Source organism: Pleurodeles waltl, chromosome 7 (genome assembly GCF_031143425.1).
Source record: "Pleurodeles waltl isolate 20211129_DDA chromosome 7, aPleWal1.hap1.20221129, whole genome shotgun sequence".
NCBI lineage: Eukaryota > Metazoa > Chordata > Amphibia > Caudata > Salamandridae > Pleurodeles > Pleurodeles waltl.
The window spans coordinates 1,159,315,032-1,159,334,629 of record NC_090446.1 but is presented as its reverse complement, the minus strand read 5'-3'; the positions used below and the strand labels follow the sequence as shown (position 1 = coordinate 1,159,334,629).

Genomic DNA, 19,598 nt, shown 5'->3' with positions numbered 1-19,598 from the left:
ATAGCTCGCTCTAGGGTTTTGGGGGGGGGGGGGGATGATGCAAATATGGACGATAATGTCTCAAAGTCCCAAAAGATTCTGTGCTAAGGTTTTCAAAAACACAGCAAAAAAATACAATAAAGGCGATGCTGGATGATGCCCTGCGTCTTTGAGAATTACTATATGACCAAAGGCTTACAGAAATCAGTGACATCCCAGGGAGCCACAGTACCGGTACAGCTCATACCAAACAAGATCATCAATATAGAATACAAAATCATTGGCTGTCTACAATCACCGAATTGCTGTTCCAACGGGACCAGAGTGGATTCATTCCTAGAAAATCCACCAGACATACTATTTGTAGACTTCATATTACACTGGCACTCGTGGACCAACTGTAGGATCCTTTGGCACTGCAATTAGTGGACTTTGAGAAAGCCTTCAACTCTGTGGCTTCGGACTATCTTTTTGCAGTACTGCAAAAGGCCAACATCAACCCTCTCGGCTGCCCTCTCTCCCCTACACGTTTTGCGGTGACCTTGCCAAGTGGATGCCCTAGTGAAGGGGTCTGAGTGGTCCCCTGCAGTCTATGATACAGTATCGCTCTACACAGATGATTTGCTGGTGTACCTCTGGGACCCACAGGAGTCAGGTGCTAAGGTCCTTAAGATTCTGCAGATTTTTGGTGAGTTTTCCTGACCTCAGAATGAGCCTGACTAAGTCAGAAGGACTTCTTACATGATCAGAGTGGAGGGAGTGGTCATGTGGTGGGCTGCAGGTCTCCACTGACGGTTTCAAATATTTAGCAGTGTGTATTGCGCATACAGAAGACAGGGCATGGGAATGTAAGATTCTTTAGCAACTCTTCAGACTAAATAGAGATCTATCCTTCTGGTCACCATCCCCATATTTAAAGTGGTTTCCCTACCACAGTTCATCTAGGAGCACCAAACCTAACCAGGTAAGATCCCGCACAACTTTTTTAATGCACATTTTGCTACTACTTAGGAATTTCCTTTGGAATGGTAAAGCAACACAAATAGCTATGGCTAAGTGCTGCGATCACCATTTGATGGTCGCATTAGACAGCAAATGGCCAGGGATATTATCAAGCAGGACATTCAACAGTGGCCAAAGACAGCTACATGCCTATCTATATGAAAGAGTCATTACCACTGAAAAATGAGCACTGGGAAGCACTTACTGTTAGCATTACTGTTAGCATTACTGTACGGAGTCAAGGTAACAACACATCCCACCACTGACGAAACCTGTAGTGGAGATCTGGGGTGCAAGACTTAAGAGACTTGGGATAGCACAACAGGCTAAGGAAACCCCGTAATGGGGGTGGGGGGGGAACATGCTTTATGCGGCTGTTGCCCTAGAAGGCTTTCATGGCTGGGATAGTATTTCTAGGCTGGGCGACGTTATTTCTGGTGCTCACATGAACTCACTCCTCAGCTTTGAGTAATCTTATGACATGCACAAACAGCAATGTTTCCGATATTTACAGCTCTGCCATGCTTTGCACCACCATAATAGGTACTTGACTAAGTCCCTGACCTTAACCCAGTTGAAGTCAAGCTCTTAATGGGGGAAATGGGTGAAGCAATCTTGAATTTTTACCGCTGTCTTATTACGAACACACTTGATACTTTAGGCTTGCTCAGATCGGCCTCAGAGAGAGATGTGGATGAGACCACAGATGAGTAATATAAGAAGACTTGAATGACTCCCAAGGAGAGGTAATTGCTGCCCAGTTTAGAATAATTTGCTTGCCATTCCTCCGCAAGATCTACACTATCCGCCTTTAGCTTTGGCACTTTTTGAAGATTCCGTTTCCTGTCTGCAATGTGGTAATGGCCCTCAAGACTTCCTCCACATCACATGGGCATACCTGGTGCTGCAGCGCTTTTGGTTGGGCGTACTGGCCACTCTTTGATGGATGTTGGGTAGGAGCATAGACCCGGACCCCAAACTCATTCTCAGCCACATAACAGCTGGCACTGACGCTAACAGATAAAAGGCCGTTGTCTTAAACATAGGCTTGCTGGTTGCCAAGTGTGAGAATGCCAGAAAATGGAGAAGTGAGCATCCTCCAAAACTTGATCACTGGGCCTGGGTATTGACAGTTTCATCATGCTAGATATGCTAAACTATGAGGTCCATGGACGTCTGTACAAACCCATTAACATATTGGGTGCTAGATGGAGTACAGAGGCATAGTCGTAGACCCAGTCGTGGCTTGTGGAGGTTAAAAGGGGTGGGGCAGCGTGTGGCAGGTTGTGGAGGGGGGGATGGGGGGTATTAATAATAAAAAAAATTAAATAGTTAAAAACGTACCTCCTGCGCTGTGCCTCCGCCCCCTCAGCAGGCACAAGCTCCCTGCCTGCCCTGCAGCCAATATTAACGTTGCATGAAAGCAGCGTTAAGATTGGCTGGAGCTCCAAGTCAGGACAACACAGTGCCAAGTTGGAAAAAGCCCAGTGCGCATGGGCGTTTGGCTGGCCCAAGAGGGACGGTCAAACACACATGCGCACTGAGAGGAGTGCACATTGCACTCCCCTCTCGTCCCAGTCATGGCCCCGCCCCTTTAACAACGAAATGATAATAAACACGGATTATTATTGTTTCGTTTTTAAAGGGTTGCAGCGGCTGCTGCTGAGGGGTGCTGCCTCTCCGCCGCCATAGCAGAGGAACCGCCGCTGCCTAGACCCAAAAAAAGAGATAACAGCAGCACAAGGGGCACACTGATTGTTTAAAATATACCACAATGTGAGGCACTGTGTATGCATGCTTATGTTGCTGCCATAAGCTGTGATTGCTTTGTTTTGGGTGTAACAGATTCTAGCTGTGAGGTGATTTGAGACTAAGAGATAAAGGGGATGATGTACATTTTGGGATGTCAGCAAATGCCAATAAACGTATTTAATTTTTTTTTTTTAAAAGGCGCTTCAGTTCCTGTTGGGAATATTTCTTTTGAAGTCTTGAAGTGACTGCTTTAACAGTATCAGAAGTTAACCCTACCCTTCAGCAATGTCTAGAGGTTTTGGAGATGCTCAAGGCTGAACAGTTTCAAGTATGACAAATACCGATGTTTGAGGTGCTAAGCTTCCAATTAGATATTCAGTTTATTTCCCCTGTCAAGATTCCTACAGGGAGACAGCAGGAGAAGTCAGAGTATAAGAAGAAGAATTACATCCGTTCCTAGATGTTGAATGGGACTTAGATCACAATGATAAGGTTCTCCTTTTAAGTTTTTCTGGCGTACAAGAGCTCCTAGATAGGTGAAATTGGTTCTTCCTGTGGGGTTGCAGATGAAGGATTTACTGGAGGTATACGCCTACTTCACAAAGGTACCATAGATCTTTGTGTTGCAAACTGTTCTTGTTTTCAGGGCAGACGGTGGCACTCTGACAATGGTTTGGTGCACTGTTGCAGAGCAGAGGAGGCAATAAGTTGAATGAGACCCAAGGAGGCTGCACTGGGTCCTCAATTGGCATCACATAAACTTGATATATTTAACAGTTGTGGTTTGTTTTCTTCAGAGAGCCTCAGTCTATTTTTTAGACACAGGCGTAAAAGAGAAACCACACTAGTGTTGGATTTGACCTGTGAGCCATAGGAAGAGAGTCCAGAGTTAGTGAATGGAACAGAGACGAGGATTGGATTGAACAAATAGAAGGCACAGATGAAGTGGAGAAAGTCCTAGAATGTTTTGATATTGATGGAGGCTGTTTTGATGTCGATTGGTGCTTTTCACATGACTACAACTGTGCCTATTTGATGGTGAAGGATTTGCTGTTGACTCATGGTCAGTTGCCCGCGGATGCTCAACGTCGTCGGTATCTCGAAGGTGATGATCATTCCCTCAACTGCGAATATGTCAGTGCTGAGGCCGCTGACAACTAACGTGAATGACAACTGCAATGGTTGTTATTCCTGCTCGCATTTCTTCCTCCTCTCCGCAGTTGTTCCAGTGGGAAATCTTTCTGAGGTTTAGGTAATCTGGGGTGGGGAGGGTGGTTACCTGGATGATTTTCTCCTCTTTCATCATGTCTTCAAGTATCTCCTTGAGCCGGACAACTTCTCTAGCTTTAATGCCTTTTTGGACAATTTCTGGCAGGACTTGCATTCTTTAGTTAAATGGGAATATGGTAAGCACACCCCATAGTCTCTGTGTGGGTCCTAGATTGCCTTTTTCTCCTATAGCAGTGGCATTTCACACGGAGTGAAAGCATTTTGATAGAAAAATAGAAAATCTTCAGAAAAAGGGGTATTATGTGACAGATGTCATCTACCGGGTAAAGTGGTAAAAAGGGTTTCTCTAAACTCTTTTCACACAAGCTGGAAAAAAGAACTGGCTGCGGGAGGCAACTCCCAGAAAAGTGCATTCTGAGTAGTGAAAGGTCCTGGATTCATAAAAGGGACAGACTTATTTCACAGCTTTGTGAAGAAGGGCTACATTTTTCCTTCAATAATGGACAGATTTTACTTGTTTTAACATTTCATATTATGCAATGTAGTTTTAAATGGACTCTTAAGAAAACATCAATCTACATTTCAGAAAAGGTCTGCCTTGGATAGGCTTCTCACAGGGTGCTGCATCTCAAGTGGACAATGGCAGGCTGTGTACAAATATTGAATCTGAAGTGTTCCGGACTCCAGGCACACAGCAGGGAATCATGATGCAGAATTCAAACTTTTTGTACGGTGACCCCACTGACAACAAAGCATGTCTACAAAGAGAAAGACTAAGACTCAAATCCATTCCATGGCCTAACTGCCACTTCGAACTCAAAACTCACAGTATAGCAGCAGTGCTCATTGATTACAACCCTGTTGGAGAAGGTCTCATTGCGGGCCTCAATGTGCAAAGTGCGTTCTCTTTTGTTGAGAGAATTCTTCTGGATGAAGTAAACAAAATCCACCCCGGCAATCTGAAATATATAAAGAACATTAGTATAATTCCAGAAGAACGAAAGGAAAACTGCACAATAAATGACACTGTTGCAACGGTAATTACCTTCTTCAAAAGCCTTGGTGCATCCACATCCAGCTTGCAGCGCCGCTCCACCACATGGATTGCACCATCCTCGCTTTTAAATTCACTGGCAATGTCACTAGCTACAAACATGGGGATTAATGGGCAGGTTGGGAAACGTCTTTGATAGGCCTGGAACAAGAAAAAAAGGGTTTTGTAAGGATTCAGTGTTATGTATGCACACTAAATCACAAACTTATGTTTTGGAAGGCACAAACATGCACATAAATAGAAATGTTTAGTATGGAAAGTAAACAACTGTAATACTGCACAATAGAAAATAAACTGAGAAGTAAAGATATAGCAGAAGCTACAGTACTTACCCATTAACAATCAGCCTCATGTAGAAACCCAACTGTTTAACTGCACTCTACTAATGCACGTAAATGGAATGATTTACTCTACCCTCCTCCAGAGGCAGAAAGCATTTTCCTAAGTAACACAATATTGAGTCTCTATGGGAAAACTACATCCGGCAGAAGCATCCAGGCACCCCTCAGTCTTATTTTTAAGAACTACACCCATCAAGAAGATGACAGAGTGCACAATTAGATGGGGATGTGTCTCTATTTTCCTCTAATATTTTCTACAAACACAATATTTGCCACACAGATGTAAATCAATGAACTTAGGAAATGGAGTAATGCAAAAAAGATGACGCCCTCCACAATATTTGGTGAGTGGCTCATGAAATGTGACTTGGGTTGGTTGCCTTCTACATGCAATTGAGTGAGTGGGAGCATATCTTGAGCTCTCCTCAATGCTGGTGCATATTGTTTCTCATAAAGACATTTAGCTGCTGACTAATTATGCAAAAGGACACTGTGGATACAGCAGGTATTCTGGCTAACTAATTTTTCTCCAAGTCTCCCTCACAGTGGTTGGGGGAAGTAAAGTCACTTTATGCCCAAAATAATCCTCCACAAACTGCCTGACAAAGTATACAGTCATATATGTCTAGGTATTCCGAACCTCAATCATCAGGTTCCTTTTTAGAACAATTTTTCCACTTCGTCATAGATGAAGTAAATTAAATGGTTCTTAGTTTCATGTCACAGCAGATAATCTTCTCTCAACACATCTTCATGGGTGTGCAATGAAAAAAACACAGAGAAAGATCTGGTGGTCATATAAAAGGATGTCATAAAATGTTTGCTTCTTTGGTTGCATGGCCCATTTAAAATTGGGAACAAATACCAGTCTCTTTGTCTTATCTAAGCACCTAGTCACTTGGTAATTTGTGCACTGACATCCTGGAAGATGTCTCATATGTTTTCCTGAAACAAGTGGTAATATTTGGTTTAGAATTCACAGATCAGAACACCCATGCAAGACAGTGGACTGTACTTTGATGCACACATTGGTAACTATCCAGGAAGACCTTTTATTCAGCACGTTGTCCTTTATCCAATCCACTGTTAAGGATATACGTTAAATTTGAATACAATTTAAAGATATGAGGACCAATACATTGTCTGCCAATTATTTAGTCAAAAAACTGAGCAGGAAAAAAATTACTAGGGGGCATAAAAGAACCAAGCATGAAGTCAAAACTCCAATAATCATGTAACATTTACAAATGTACCTTTCCATGTCGATCATGGTCATTATGTGGACAAACTAGCCAATATGTTACAGTCTTTGGACAGGGATCTCGTGCTCCACCTGCTTAAAGCCTCAATGAAAAAATATTAATTAAATTAGGTCCACGACGATACAATCCTACCAATCAGTTTCTTGGGTCATACTGCTTTTGAAAGAGAAGAAGGAAGATAACAGGAAGTAAAATAGCATAAACATCAAAAGTTTGCGAGCAGCGCAGCAGAACTCTGCATTATTAGAAAAAATATTCTGAAAGTTAAGTTGTGGCGAGTGTCATTTGAGAGATGTGGGTGGAGGGCGATTAGGAGGAATATTTAGAAAGTAGTTTCCTAGTCAATAGATTTTAGAGATTCTGTGAGACCACATCCTGGCATGTGCCTTACAATGCCACCAAGACCCTTTTTGAAAATTTGCAACTATCCGTATTGAGGAGTCATTCATTGAAGGGCTGGTGCCATTATGTTCCATATATTGTCTCTAGTCTAGGTCGTAAAGTCAATTCACAGCTATCTGCATCACACTTCCACTCAAACATTTTTCTAATGAAACATCTATATGTTTAAAATGTCAGGCAGAAAACATTTAATACGATTGGGGCACCTCAGTTTTCTTGGCAAGGCGAGACTACGATGCCCTTGTTTGCTCCACCACATTATAAACTTACAAAAATGAAAACGTTTCCTAAACAACTGGACACAAAACGTTGGTAAAACGCATGTGTCAGTCTATAAACATACTCTATTAATCTGTGGTATTCTTCAAGGATACCCATTTCCATCTAACCTTTTAAACAGATACATGATCCATTTGAAAAGGTTCTAAACGAACATGTTTTAAGTGCAGAGGACACAGAATTACAAAAGTGGATTTCCACAGAGCTGAATCATTTGCCCCAGTCTCAAGCTGTCTAGATAGGGCAAACATATGGATGTTCATTAGACATCCCCACCTCATCCTGAAATACTTTGAAAAAATGAAACCCTCTTGAACAGTTCATGCTTGGATTTACTATTTTAACACTTTATATTTGTCGTCTCATCAAAACATGGGGAGTATTAGGGAGTATTAAAGCTTGTTCGTACTCGGAAGTAGTGACATTATGGCTCACTGGTATACAGAACATGCCACTGGCTCTTTGCGACTAGCAGTGTTATGTGGGCATTTTGGTCTACACATGTCTACACTAGCATAGCACTAGTAGTCTTAAGGCAAGTTAAACTTTTACAAACCTTCTTGGAATTTACACTACTGAGTTAGGGTAAGTGGTAATACACAAGTTCAAACTTCTTTTATAGGTCAAGAGGTGCTGCGCCTTTCCAACACTAACTGAAAACAACTCACTGACCATGCAGATTACTCAGGTAATCATTATCCACTTTTACCATCCCAAAGTGATAAGAAAAGCATGTATTAACAGTTACTTACACCAAGTAACAACAGAAAAAGATGAGAAATTAGAACCAGAGTAGGACAAAAAAAAGAGAAGAAAATTGAAACAAAGAAAGAACGAGGGAGAAAAGAGTATGGGGTAGCAAAAGGAATACCCGTGGAAAATGAGAGTGAAGAAGAGTAAGGGGTCTTGAAAGAGTTAAGAGTACTCAAAAAGGTAGAAGTACTCTTTAGAGTAGAGGAGGCTCAAGACTAACTTTTTGCCAAAGTTGTTAACGGATGCCAACCCTAAAGAGTGGATCCCACTGCAATATTTCAGCAGTCATTACTTTCATACAGGTGGTTCCTAAAGAATTACTGCATAAGCAAAAGCAAACTCTTGTAACAAAGAGAAACAAGTCTGTACTATTACTGCATAAGGCAGGGCTGAAGTAAACTCAACTAATATTTTAAGATTCTGATTCTGTGACAAACTTAAACACTTCTTCTTCGTTCCTGCTCATGCCCAGATTATCAACTTTCTCAAGCTCTTTCTGGAACATCTACTCATACCCCACCCCTTAACTCAGTCACACCTCGAACATCTAGTCACCTCCTGATACACACTTCTACCGTTTCCACCTATGCATCCACTTACTTTTGTAATTTGTAAAAGGAAATACAAAATCAGGAGTCACAGTTTTCCTATAAATTAAATAAGAACTAGGGGATATAAGAAAAACTGTCTTGCACAATTTTGAACTGTGTGTGCTTTTTCCATGGTTTGTCTCTGTTCAAAAAAGGGCAGCGGCGAGCTACAAACATGGCAACTTCACTTATGTGGCAATGGATGTCCAAATTATGCAGGAGTCATTCGCTAAATTAGCAGACATGGAATGTCAAACTATGCTGCAATTATGTTGTACATCTTTCATCAAAAAATAGCTTTGGAAAACAGTATGATACAGTTGATATTTATTATGTTCGTATTTCACTAGGAGATGTATTAGGATTGAAAACAAAAGATGCAACAAATCGTGTTTTTGTGATATAAAATCTTAGTGTCCCATTTAAATAATTGCTTCTTTGAAAGCAATGTTTACTGTGCACAAGACCTTGTGGGTATACAAAAATAAAAATAAAATAAAAAAACAACAAGAATGAAAGACTTAATTTACCCAACCTGTTTGAATTACAGTCATGGATTTCAGGTTTTTAATTCCGGCTGCAGACAAAATCGCTCCTCCCTCCAAGTTAATCCAATGGGGATGTTCACACCACCAGAGCACCACAGTCACCTCTTTATATGGCTGATTACACCAATCAACAGCTTAAGTGACCAGATAACAGGTTAGCCAATTAAGTGTCTGAAACAACACTGCTCCCTGTGTGCTGCAATCTTTATCATTTTTGGAGATGTTACAATTTTCATTTGAATTTAGGTCAAGTGGAAAAGACCGGATTAGATCCAATATATTCTGGTTAAATAAAAGAAGCTAAGACAATGAAAGATTTTTGTTCCCCTTTTACTCTTCTCTTACCTTCTTTTTGTTGACGCGTCATCCTTCCCACCTCTTTTCTTTTTTTCCCTTCCATAAATTATCACTAATGCTTACCACACTTGCCTCACGCTTTTCTCCTTCCTTTCTACCTCTTTTCTTCCTTCCTTGTGCTAACTGTTCCTCAACCCCATTTCAATTCCTTCTGAAAACACACTCAAGGCAGAGAACACTGTCAATACAAAGGTAAGTGTGAAAGGGACTTCTTTTAAAAAAAATATACTTTACCAACTGGAGAAAAAGATCACAACCGATGCACCTTTTGCAGACACCTATATGCAATGACTGGGTTCATAGGTTTGAAAACTGATGGGGCAAACTTTCATTGTTCAAGGTCACTAAAACGTTTACAACAGCCGTAGCTTAATTATATCAATATCAGTTTATTTACAATTGACTGACACATGGCACTCAAATGTCCATTCTGTCATAATGATGCTTTACACCAGTGGTTCCCCAAACTGTGGTCCGGGGACCCCTGGGGGTCCGTGAAGCCTCCTCAGGGGGTCCGCGACTGCATAGAAAATAAAAACAGATTGGGTCCCCAGCTTTCAGTAATGACTCAGTAGGTGGTCCCCGGATTCCAATAATGATTCAGTTGGGGTCCCCGGGTTCCAGTATTAATCCGGTTGGGGGTCCACAGAAGTGAAAAGGTTGGGAATCACTGCTTTACACAAACTGAACCACCACTTGCAAAACCATTCTTTCTCAAAATATGCTCACTAGCTCAGGTTTTACAAGCATTATATTAAAAAAAAATAGTTAAATAGTGGCTTGCTGACAACAGAGGTGCCAGCTCAGAAGATGTACAGTCAATTACAAGGGCTCTTTGGTGACTCTACTCCAGGAAGCAGTGTCTGCAGACTAGAGGGAGAGGGATCATAGGAAATGATGATGAATTATATGGCGAGGTGGGCTGCATTGTGGTCATTGCACTGACAAGCTACAGGAAGCCTTTTGTTTTTTTAAGGGAAACGTTAAGTCTAGCAAGCTATCACGTTTGCAAGACTAGTGGTAAGACAAATTACTGAGAGGCATATGCTTGTATTGGCAGTAGCGAACAGACCCAAGCCTGGCTGCAGCATAAGGATGGGGTCATGCTGCTGTGCTACCATTAGCAGTATCGTCTGCCTCACAGTGATGCTGCAGGCTTCGAACTTCTAAACAGACTGCTCAACCTTTGTGAATGCTACAGCCTTCTCGGCAGGCATGAGTCACCCTGTAAGCTGGTGCTTGGTTATTCTTTCAGGGAAAGGCAAGTCCGGTCTCTGAAAAAAAGGATTGTTGATGAGGGGTTTGTTGTTAGCGGAATAATACATCTTGGCATGCTGCAACACAGACTTTTTCAAAGAAGTTCTTTGGTGAAAGTAAAAAATAAAACTCTGTATAACCAATGAAAAGACATTGATGCATCAATTTTTTCACATGAGTGGGTGGCTATGGGAGGGTTTTATCTAGCTCTTCATGTATTTAGGCATATCATATGGCTTGTATGTAAATAAGCAAAGTGTAATGCGCTAATCTGTTATCACTTCTGTTTCTAGGGAGAGTATGTGATTCAAGAGAAGTGAAGCCTTCAGTGGGCTATTATGTCTTTCCACTCTCTCAAGAATACTAGTACTGGATCTGCATACATGGTTTATGTTACATTGGCTTCTCTTTTGTAGAAATTATAAGCACAGGTATTTAACCACAAAAAGCACACTTGGGTTAAATCCCAGTATGAAGTTAAAATCCATATACACCCAGCAGTTTTCTCCATAAAGCTATTTACAATAGAAACTGTAAGGCTGTAAGCAGTGATTTATTTATGTCTACTAGGTCTGAGCTTTTGTTTCCTACATGCTTGGAGTGGGCTTTGGGTCAGCCCCTTTCTCATAACTGGATGTCACTGTTGACCGTCACTGTTGACCATCACTGTTGTATGTACCCGATTCAATGGCTTTCCAGTATCCTAGTCTCAAAGTATTCTGACTCGACTAACTGCATTCTTCTACAGCTTACTTGAGATATTTTTAGTATTTTACCTTCAAAAGCTCAGAGTGGATGTTTCCTTACTCTCCCCTCTGTTTAGATTAAGTTTGCAGGCATCACGCATGTGATGTCGCTTGGCAACAACCTACTGTGTCTTAGAAAACATATTCTAAAAAAGGGGTTTTAAGCCCGCCCAATGCATACCATTCATTGGTATCCTTAAGACTCTTCCTTGTTGCCTTCTATTTCAACAGCACTTTCAAGGAACCACTTACTGGATGTCTTCCTTGTGTTTGTGTGGAGCATGGGCGAAGTACAAATCGATTTAACTTAATTACTGTCCGTCCGCTACTCCTGCTGTAAATTGAAGTACTGTTAGAAATGGGGTCTTTGGTTGGCAGTCAGGTTACTCTAAGCAAGGAGCCTCACTCTAGTCAGGGTAAAAGAGAATCACTCTCAGCTAACCACCACTCGCCCCTTGGCAGCTTGGTACGAGGAGCAGGCTTAACTTCAGAGTGCTAGGTGTAAGGTATTTGTGCCAACACACAGGACCTTAATGAAAACACTACAAAATAAACAACACTGGTTTAGAAAAATACAGAATATGTATCTAATCAAACAAGACCAAAAACAACAAAAATCCACAATACACAAGTCAAGGTATCAATTAAAAACCAAAGAAAGTCTTCATGTAGTTTTAAACACACACTAACACTGTTAGCGTGAAAATGTACCTTGGGTGCGTCAAAAATAACCCCACACGGGTGAGTGTGCGACAAAAAGGGCTTGTGATGCGTCTATTTCACTCACAAGCTAGACCTTGTGTCGTTTCTCCTCTAGTCGGGTCGGCGTGCGTCGGTTCTTCTCTCCACAGGAGAGTGATGCGTTGATCCGGTCAGCACTCTTGGGTCCAAGCAGGCCTTGTGTTGTTTTTACATGCCCAGCGGTGGTTGCGTCAGAAATTCAGCCGCACGACAGTCCGAAAACCATGCAGCATGGGTTGCGATTTCACTAGCCTCCGTCAGCGATGTGGTGCGTTGTTTCCCCAGCTTCGGGTGTCGATCTTCCGGTCGCGCTGCAGACGAGCATCGATTTTGTAGCCGCCGATCGGAGTTGCGTCGATCTTTTCCCCGCACAGCGGTCAGTGCGTGGATTTCTCACTCTTGGGCTGCCAGCTTCTCCTTTCAGGGTCCCAGGAACTGGATGGGCACCACTTGGCAGAGTAGGAGTCTCTCCAGAGACTCCAGTTGCTGGCAAAGAGAAGTCTTTGCTGTCCCTGAGACTTCAAATAACAAGAGGCAAGCTCTAAACCAAGCCATTGGAGAGTTCTTCACAAGATTGAAGGCACACAAAGTCCAGTCTTTGTCCTCTAGCACAGGTAGAAGCAGCAATGCTCCACAAAGCACAGTCACAGGCAGGGCAGCTCTTCTTCCTCAGAGGTTCTTCTTGGTTTCCAGAAGTGTTCTAAAGTCTATGGTTTTGGGTGCTTTTCTTATACCCATTTTGCCCTTTGAAGTAGGCCTACTTTAAAGGAAAATCTCTCTTGATTGTGAAATCCTGCCTTGCCCAGGCCAGGCCCCAGCCATCACCAGGGGTTTGAGACTGCATTGTGTGAGGGCAGGCACAGACAGCCCTTTCAGGTGAGAGTGACCACTCCTCCCCTCCCTCCTAGCAGATGGCTCATCAGGAAATGCAGACTACACCCCAGCTCCCTTTGTGTCACTGTCTAGTGAGAGGTGAAACCAGCACAACTGTCAAACTGACCCAGACAGGGAATCCACAAACAGGCAGAGTCCCCGAATTGGTCTAAGCAAGAAAATGCTCACTTTCTAAAAGTGGCATTTTCAAACACAATCTTAAAATCAACTTTACTAAAAGATGTATTTTTGAATTGTGAGCTCAGAGACCCCAAACTCCACATGTCTATCCACTCACAAAGGGAATCTACACTTTAATCAGATTTAAAGTAGCCCCCATGTTAACCTACGAGAGGGACAGGCCTTGCAACAGTGAAAAACAAATTTAGCAGTATTTCACTGTTAGGACATATAAAATACATTACTATATGTCCTACCTTAACCATACACTGCACCCTGCCCTTGGGGCTACCTAGGGCCTACCTTAGGGGTGTCTTACATGTAGGAAAAGGGAAGGTCTAGGCATGGCAAGTGGGTACACTTGCCAAGTCGAATTTACAGTTAAAAACTGCACACACAGACACTGCAGTGGCAGGTCTGTGACATGATTACAGAGCTACTATTGTGGGTGGCACAACCAGTGCTGCAGGCCCACTATTAGCATTTGAGTTACAGGCCCTGGGCACCTCTAGTGCCCTTTACTAGGGACTTACTAGTAAATCAAAATATGCCAATCATGGATAAGCCAATTACATACACATTTTGTATAGGAGCGCTTGCACTGGTTAGCAGTGGTAAAGTGCCCAGAGTAACAAAAACAGCAAAAACAGAGTCCAGCACACATCAACAACCTGGGAAACCAAGGCAAAAAGTTAAGGGAGACCACACCAAGGATGAAAAGTCTAACAGGTACTATTTCATTTTTTGGCGTTTTTATATAGCATGAACTCAACCAGACTGAAATGTACTGGGCGCTTTGGATGAGCACCAGTTACATTACACAAGTTCACATTTTTTATGCCAGGAGATCAAGTGATTTTCCCAAAATCACTTGTATTTTTTCCAGCCGAAGCACCACTGAGGGTGGGCTTCAGACAGTGCAGTTTTCAGTCAGCAGCAGTAAACACACCACTCATGTACTTTCACTGATCCCATTACAAATCCTGACATGAGGACTGCAGTTGCACTAATTGAAAAACAATAGGGTCGCTGGAAGGCACCCTGTTGGTAGGATATGCTGCATCTACGTGACCTGGTCATTTCATGCAGTTAAAACTCTTATCACAAATGCGGCCCATTTACATGTACCAAAGTGACCGCTCCTGTTTTGTCGTCTACCCTACTCCTATCTACCCCACCCCACCTCACCTCACTCCACTCCACTCCACTCCACTCCACTCCACTCCACCTCACTCTACACTACCCCAATAAACCCCACCTAAGACCTCTCTTCCCCACTGTACCCACTCCACCACACCCCAATCTATACCACTTTACTCTAACCCAATATAGTTCACCCCATTCTACCCAAATCTACCCCACTCCAGTCCATCCCACCCCACTCTGCTCTACTACAATCTACACCACGCCACTCTACCCAATTCTCCCCTGCTCTATCCCACTTTACTCTACCCTTGTCCACCCCAATCCACCCTACTCCACTCTACCCCAACTTACCACACTCTACACCTCTCCATCCTACCCCAATCTACGCCCACCCCAATCAACCCCACTCCATTAAATGTAAGCATAAAATGCAAAGCCTATATCTTCAAGCACTAGGACATTTGCCCAGTTTGGCAAGCCCTCCCTTTGACTGTTTAACCGGCCCAAAGCTAATTGGTAATAGAACTTCTTGCACTTTGTATACAGTAATTGTGGGATGAGGGTCTGTTATTTTTCTGGAAGGCACCAATTTGCACTCACAATTTTTTCTCACTTTTTTTAAGTACTATACATAAGCTTGTTTGTGACCCTTTGACTGCTGTGAGCATGAATTGGTGTTTTCTGCTATGTTTCTTGTTATCATTAGACAATGTATATTTTCCTTGAAGGAAGCCTTTTGTAGTGTGTGGGGTATTTTTGCTCGCATGAAGCAGTTTATTTTAGTATTTTTGTGCTTTTATATTCTGTAATGTTTGGGAAGATTTTAAGTAATCATGCAATCAGAATTAACTTTGAACTACTCCAATCTACCCCACCTCACTACACCTAATTCTACTGCACCCTAATCAACTATATCACTCCAATCTACCCCACTCCACTACAATCTACTTCACCCAAATCTAGCCCACTCTACTTCAATCTACCCCACCCAAATCTACCCCACTCCACTCAATCTAACCCACCCAAATCTTTTACATACGTACTTCACTAAGCAACAGCACTATCCCCTACCCCACTTTGATGTATCCCAATCTACTCCACCCCAATCTATCCCACTCTACTACAATCTTCCCCACTCTACTACAATCTACTCTACTGCACTCTAGTCCTCCTACCACACTCCATTCTACTCTATCCAATCTTCCTCACTCCACTCTATCCAAATCTATCCCACCCATGTTTAACAGCAGCCACACTGGTGTACAACATGGCTAAATACATTGTCAGACCTAGTGGCTTTGCCAATGCTTGTTTTCCTTTTGTGTTTCTTCCCCCAAGTTCACCCAATCACCCTCCACCCACAAGACCTACTGGCTTTGCCTTTCAATATAAGCTTTATTATAAAACTAAATAATTTGATCACTGTACATTAGCAATTAAGGTGCAAATGTTATATTATTAGTAGATGTGCTACAAGTAATGTTTACTAAGAATAACGTCAACCAAATATTTATCTGTTATGGCTAGGTAGGAAATCACACCTTACCTTCGAACTGCCCACAACTTCACATAATGTCACAGATGACATGTACGTATGCATGTATATGGTATTTCAATCGCGCAAACCTAGTCAGAAGGCAACAGGGCGCTGTACAGTCAATTGACAACTGACAACGCCAATGGTATCAAATATTGAGTCGCTAATAGATCAACTTTTGGACTTGTCTAGCTGGCTCAGCAACTACAGCCTTGCTTCTAAACCTTGTTTGAGCTTTTTAGGTCTTGTCTGCTGACAGTGCATGTGCCATCGCTGCAATTTATTATAAGGGGTTTGTTGGAGACCACCAATTATCATTCGCTGGCTTCATTGTCACTTTTACTTGTTAGCTCCTGACTGGCTAAGACTTGTCCATGTCACTTCCTGCTCCTTAGTTTGGAGCACGGACCAACTCCTGATTAGTTTAGTTTGAATTGTGTCCTTCAGCTGTCCATCCTCTGCTTGCTGTGACTCACACACTATTTTATTTATTCTCCTTGCCCGTGCTTTTTCCCCTCCTACCACCCAGTGAATCTTCCCCTCCCACCACCCATCCGTTGTCCACGCTGCTTCTTCCCTCTGACCCTCTCATTGTCTGTGTTGCCTTCGTCCACCCACCATAAGAAAAAAAAGCACTATGATGCAACCAGTGTTTTTCTTCTAACATTACTTTTATCTAGGCTGCACAGGGATGCTGATGTACAACATAGCTATGACATTAGCAGCATATGCGAGACCTACTGGCTTTGCCAATGATTACTTTCTTTTGTTCAGGCTGCTAAATCATCATTCACAGTTAGTAATTTTTGGGCTGATACAAAGCATTTCGAAAATTCGTGGTACATTTTAGCTCATCTGAGAGATTCTTCAGATTTCCAGGTGGACAGACTTAATTTTAATTGGTGTGTAAAATGCTTAGGGCTGAATAAGTTCTTTAGCTCCAAAAGGTGTTCATTGACAATCTATTGGGCTACAAACTGAATAACAATATGAAAAAAGCAGGGGGATCCCACTGATATGCTGGGGAAAAGGGTCATTATTAAAGATTCAGAATTAACTAGAACATCAACACTATTAGTTTTAATACCACTTTTGCTCTGAACTTTTCTAGCAAGCACAGGGGGCAGTTTAGTTGTGCGATTATCATTCTACGGTTGTTAGAATCCTCTGGGTCATGAGCTTGAGTAGGAAAGAGAGTGTAATCATGTGACAGAGGTGATGGTTCCCTATTACTACACTTCCAGCAGCCTCACTAAGCATTCACTAACCCAACAAATCTCAGATTTAAGACTGAGCTAGTGATTTTGCCAATGCTATTTGTGCTGGCACATGGATGGTCCACAATATTACAACAGATTTCCTATTAAAGAAACTCATTCCAAGATGGAGGGCACTGCACACACATGCGTTGTGATGCACGCACACATATACATCATGATACATGAGCGTTAATGCATCATTAAGCATGGTAGACATTTGTAATTTAATTCTCTAACAATGCAGATTGTCACGTACCAACGGTAAATTAAAATGTTGGCGGTAAAAAAGAAAAGTGAGCGTAAGGCACAAGAAAGGCAGCGAGTGGTGCAGAAGAATTTTGCAACTGCCGAGCCTTTAAAAGAAAAACTTAAACAGTTTAAGAAAGAATGTTACTCTGCCAGCAAGAGAAGGACAGGGGTGAAGAGCCTTAAATGGAAAGAGGGGGGGTAGGTGAAAAATGCGTGCAAACAGGCATGGTGGGCTGGATAAAGAGGAAAAGGGGGAGAGAGTAAGGAAATGCATGCATTCCAGTGGAGTGCTCAATAATGAAGGAATAAAAAAAACGTAATCCCATAAAGTATGGCATGGAAGTGAACATCTCACGCAAATAAGACGGAGAATTTAATGCCTCTGGACAGGACAAACAAGAAAATAACTAAGAAAAACAACAACGCCATAAAATCAGAAGCACGGGGCTAATTAAAAATCCAATTTAAGTATATGTTATGTATTATGAACAAGTCTGTTTGCAAAGAGCTACCGCTGTCTGTAGTGGAAACCTGTAAGATCCTGCTTTACAAAATATTATGCATTGGACCACGTTACAGCGGTGAAAGTATACTGGAGTATCTGTTGTCAAACTCTGCTGCATGAAGGTTTTGCAGAGAGAAGCAGATGTATAAATGAATGTTTTTTCCATATTTTGTTAGAAATGAACACACACTTGTGACATTCTTGGTAGGTAAGTAAGCTAGCATTACATATTTTATTTTTAACAGCTGGACGTTAGAAGGGAAATGTTCAAAAACTAAAAGGGGCTGAGCAGCAACACTCATGAATAAGAGGTAAGCTACTAAAAGAACAAGTTACTTACCTTCGGTGACGCTTTTTTTGGTGGATACAGCATCTACCTGTGGACACTCCTCACCTTTTGAATACTCCCAATGAGCTAGCTCTCCAGGTTGACGAGGATGTCACAATGGAATGGCACGCGACTCCGTATGACATCACTGGAGCCATAAGAAGTCCTCGCTGAGGGTGTGGCTTCGGGCGTCAAGATGGCGGTCGCACTCTGAGAGTGCTCTGGACCCCTCCGTCATCCGCCCATAATTAGCACAGTCCAAGGGAGCTGAAAGACACCGATTCGGACACCCCTGTGACCCTGGGTCTCGCGGGGGTCGCGCACGCCGAAAAAAAACGGAGACCCTGCACTCTATGCCCGCGCGGAGATCGGGCCGATCCCGGGAGGGAAAACAAGATGGCGATCGCGACGCGCCCGGCCGGGCCGAGGCCAGGCCGATAGCTGAGCTGATGACGTGCGTGGCAGGCTGAAAGACCGGAGAGAGTCCCTGGGGGGCCTGGACCGGGCCCCGGCGGCGGATCCCTGTAGCCGGGCGGCCGAGGAAGAAGGCACCAGGTGAGCGGCCCCGCCCTGTGCACTGACCTGCGGGTGCAGGCCGGGAGGCCTGGGACCCCCCATCCATCCTGCCTGGCCGCGAGACGGAAGTGAAGCGACGGGCGTGGACGAGAAGACCGCCGCCGCTGCTTGTTCCCCCCGCGGCCCCCTCCTGGTACGTAATAGGGGCTGGGGCCACGCGGGGGTCGGGTCTCGACTGGAGGTCGGGCGGGTCCGCCCGGGGGGACGGAGGCGATACCCGGGGCCCGGGAGTGGAGGAGAAGGAAGGAGAGGGGGTCGACGAGTCGGAAGAACCCCTCCTCCCCTGTCATTGCTACGGTGAAGGGGACAGGCGGTGGCCCACCTCCGGATCCCATTCAGATCTCCGTCAAGAGGGGATTGGCCAAGGACCACGCCAAGAGCTGGTAGCAGACCAGGTTCCGAGGAGTGGAGACACACACCCTGAAACAGCCTGAACTCCAAGGCCTCGAGTTATGGACAATTGACCCTTGTAGAGACAGATCTGAGAAGTGGAGGCCAGCGTGTGGCGAAACGGGGCCCTTTACGGAAACACCAGATCCTGGGTGTGGTGAGGCTTTGAGCCCGGAACTATAGTGAGTCCCTTTCGCCTGGGAAGAGGGTGAGAGGAGGGGAGCTACCGGATGGGAGCCAACGATTAGATCTTTCAACGATA

General features: G+C 43.4%; 1 protein-coding gene across 2 annotated transcripts in view; it reads right to left on the bottom strand.

Annotated features, from left to right (window-relative positions):
* Window positions 1-19,598, bottom strand: part of SEC14L1 (SEC14 like lipid binding 1) — a 443,723-nt gene that overhangs the window by 316,440 nt on the left and 107,685 nt on the right. For both annotated transcript variants that reach the window (XM_069200247.1, XM_069200248.1), the window contains 2 exons: window positions 5,009-5,158; window positions 4,791-4,922 (listed from right to left, as the gene is read on the bottom strand). In XM_069200247.1, coding sequence (XP_069056348.1) covers window positions 4,791-4,922; window positions 5,009-5,158 — 282 coding nt within the window. The remainder of the gene's footprint in view (window positions 1-4,790; window positions 4,923-5,008; window positions 5,159-19,598) is intronic.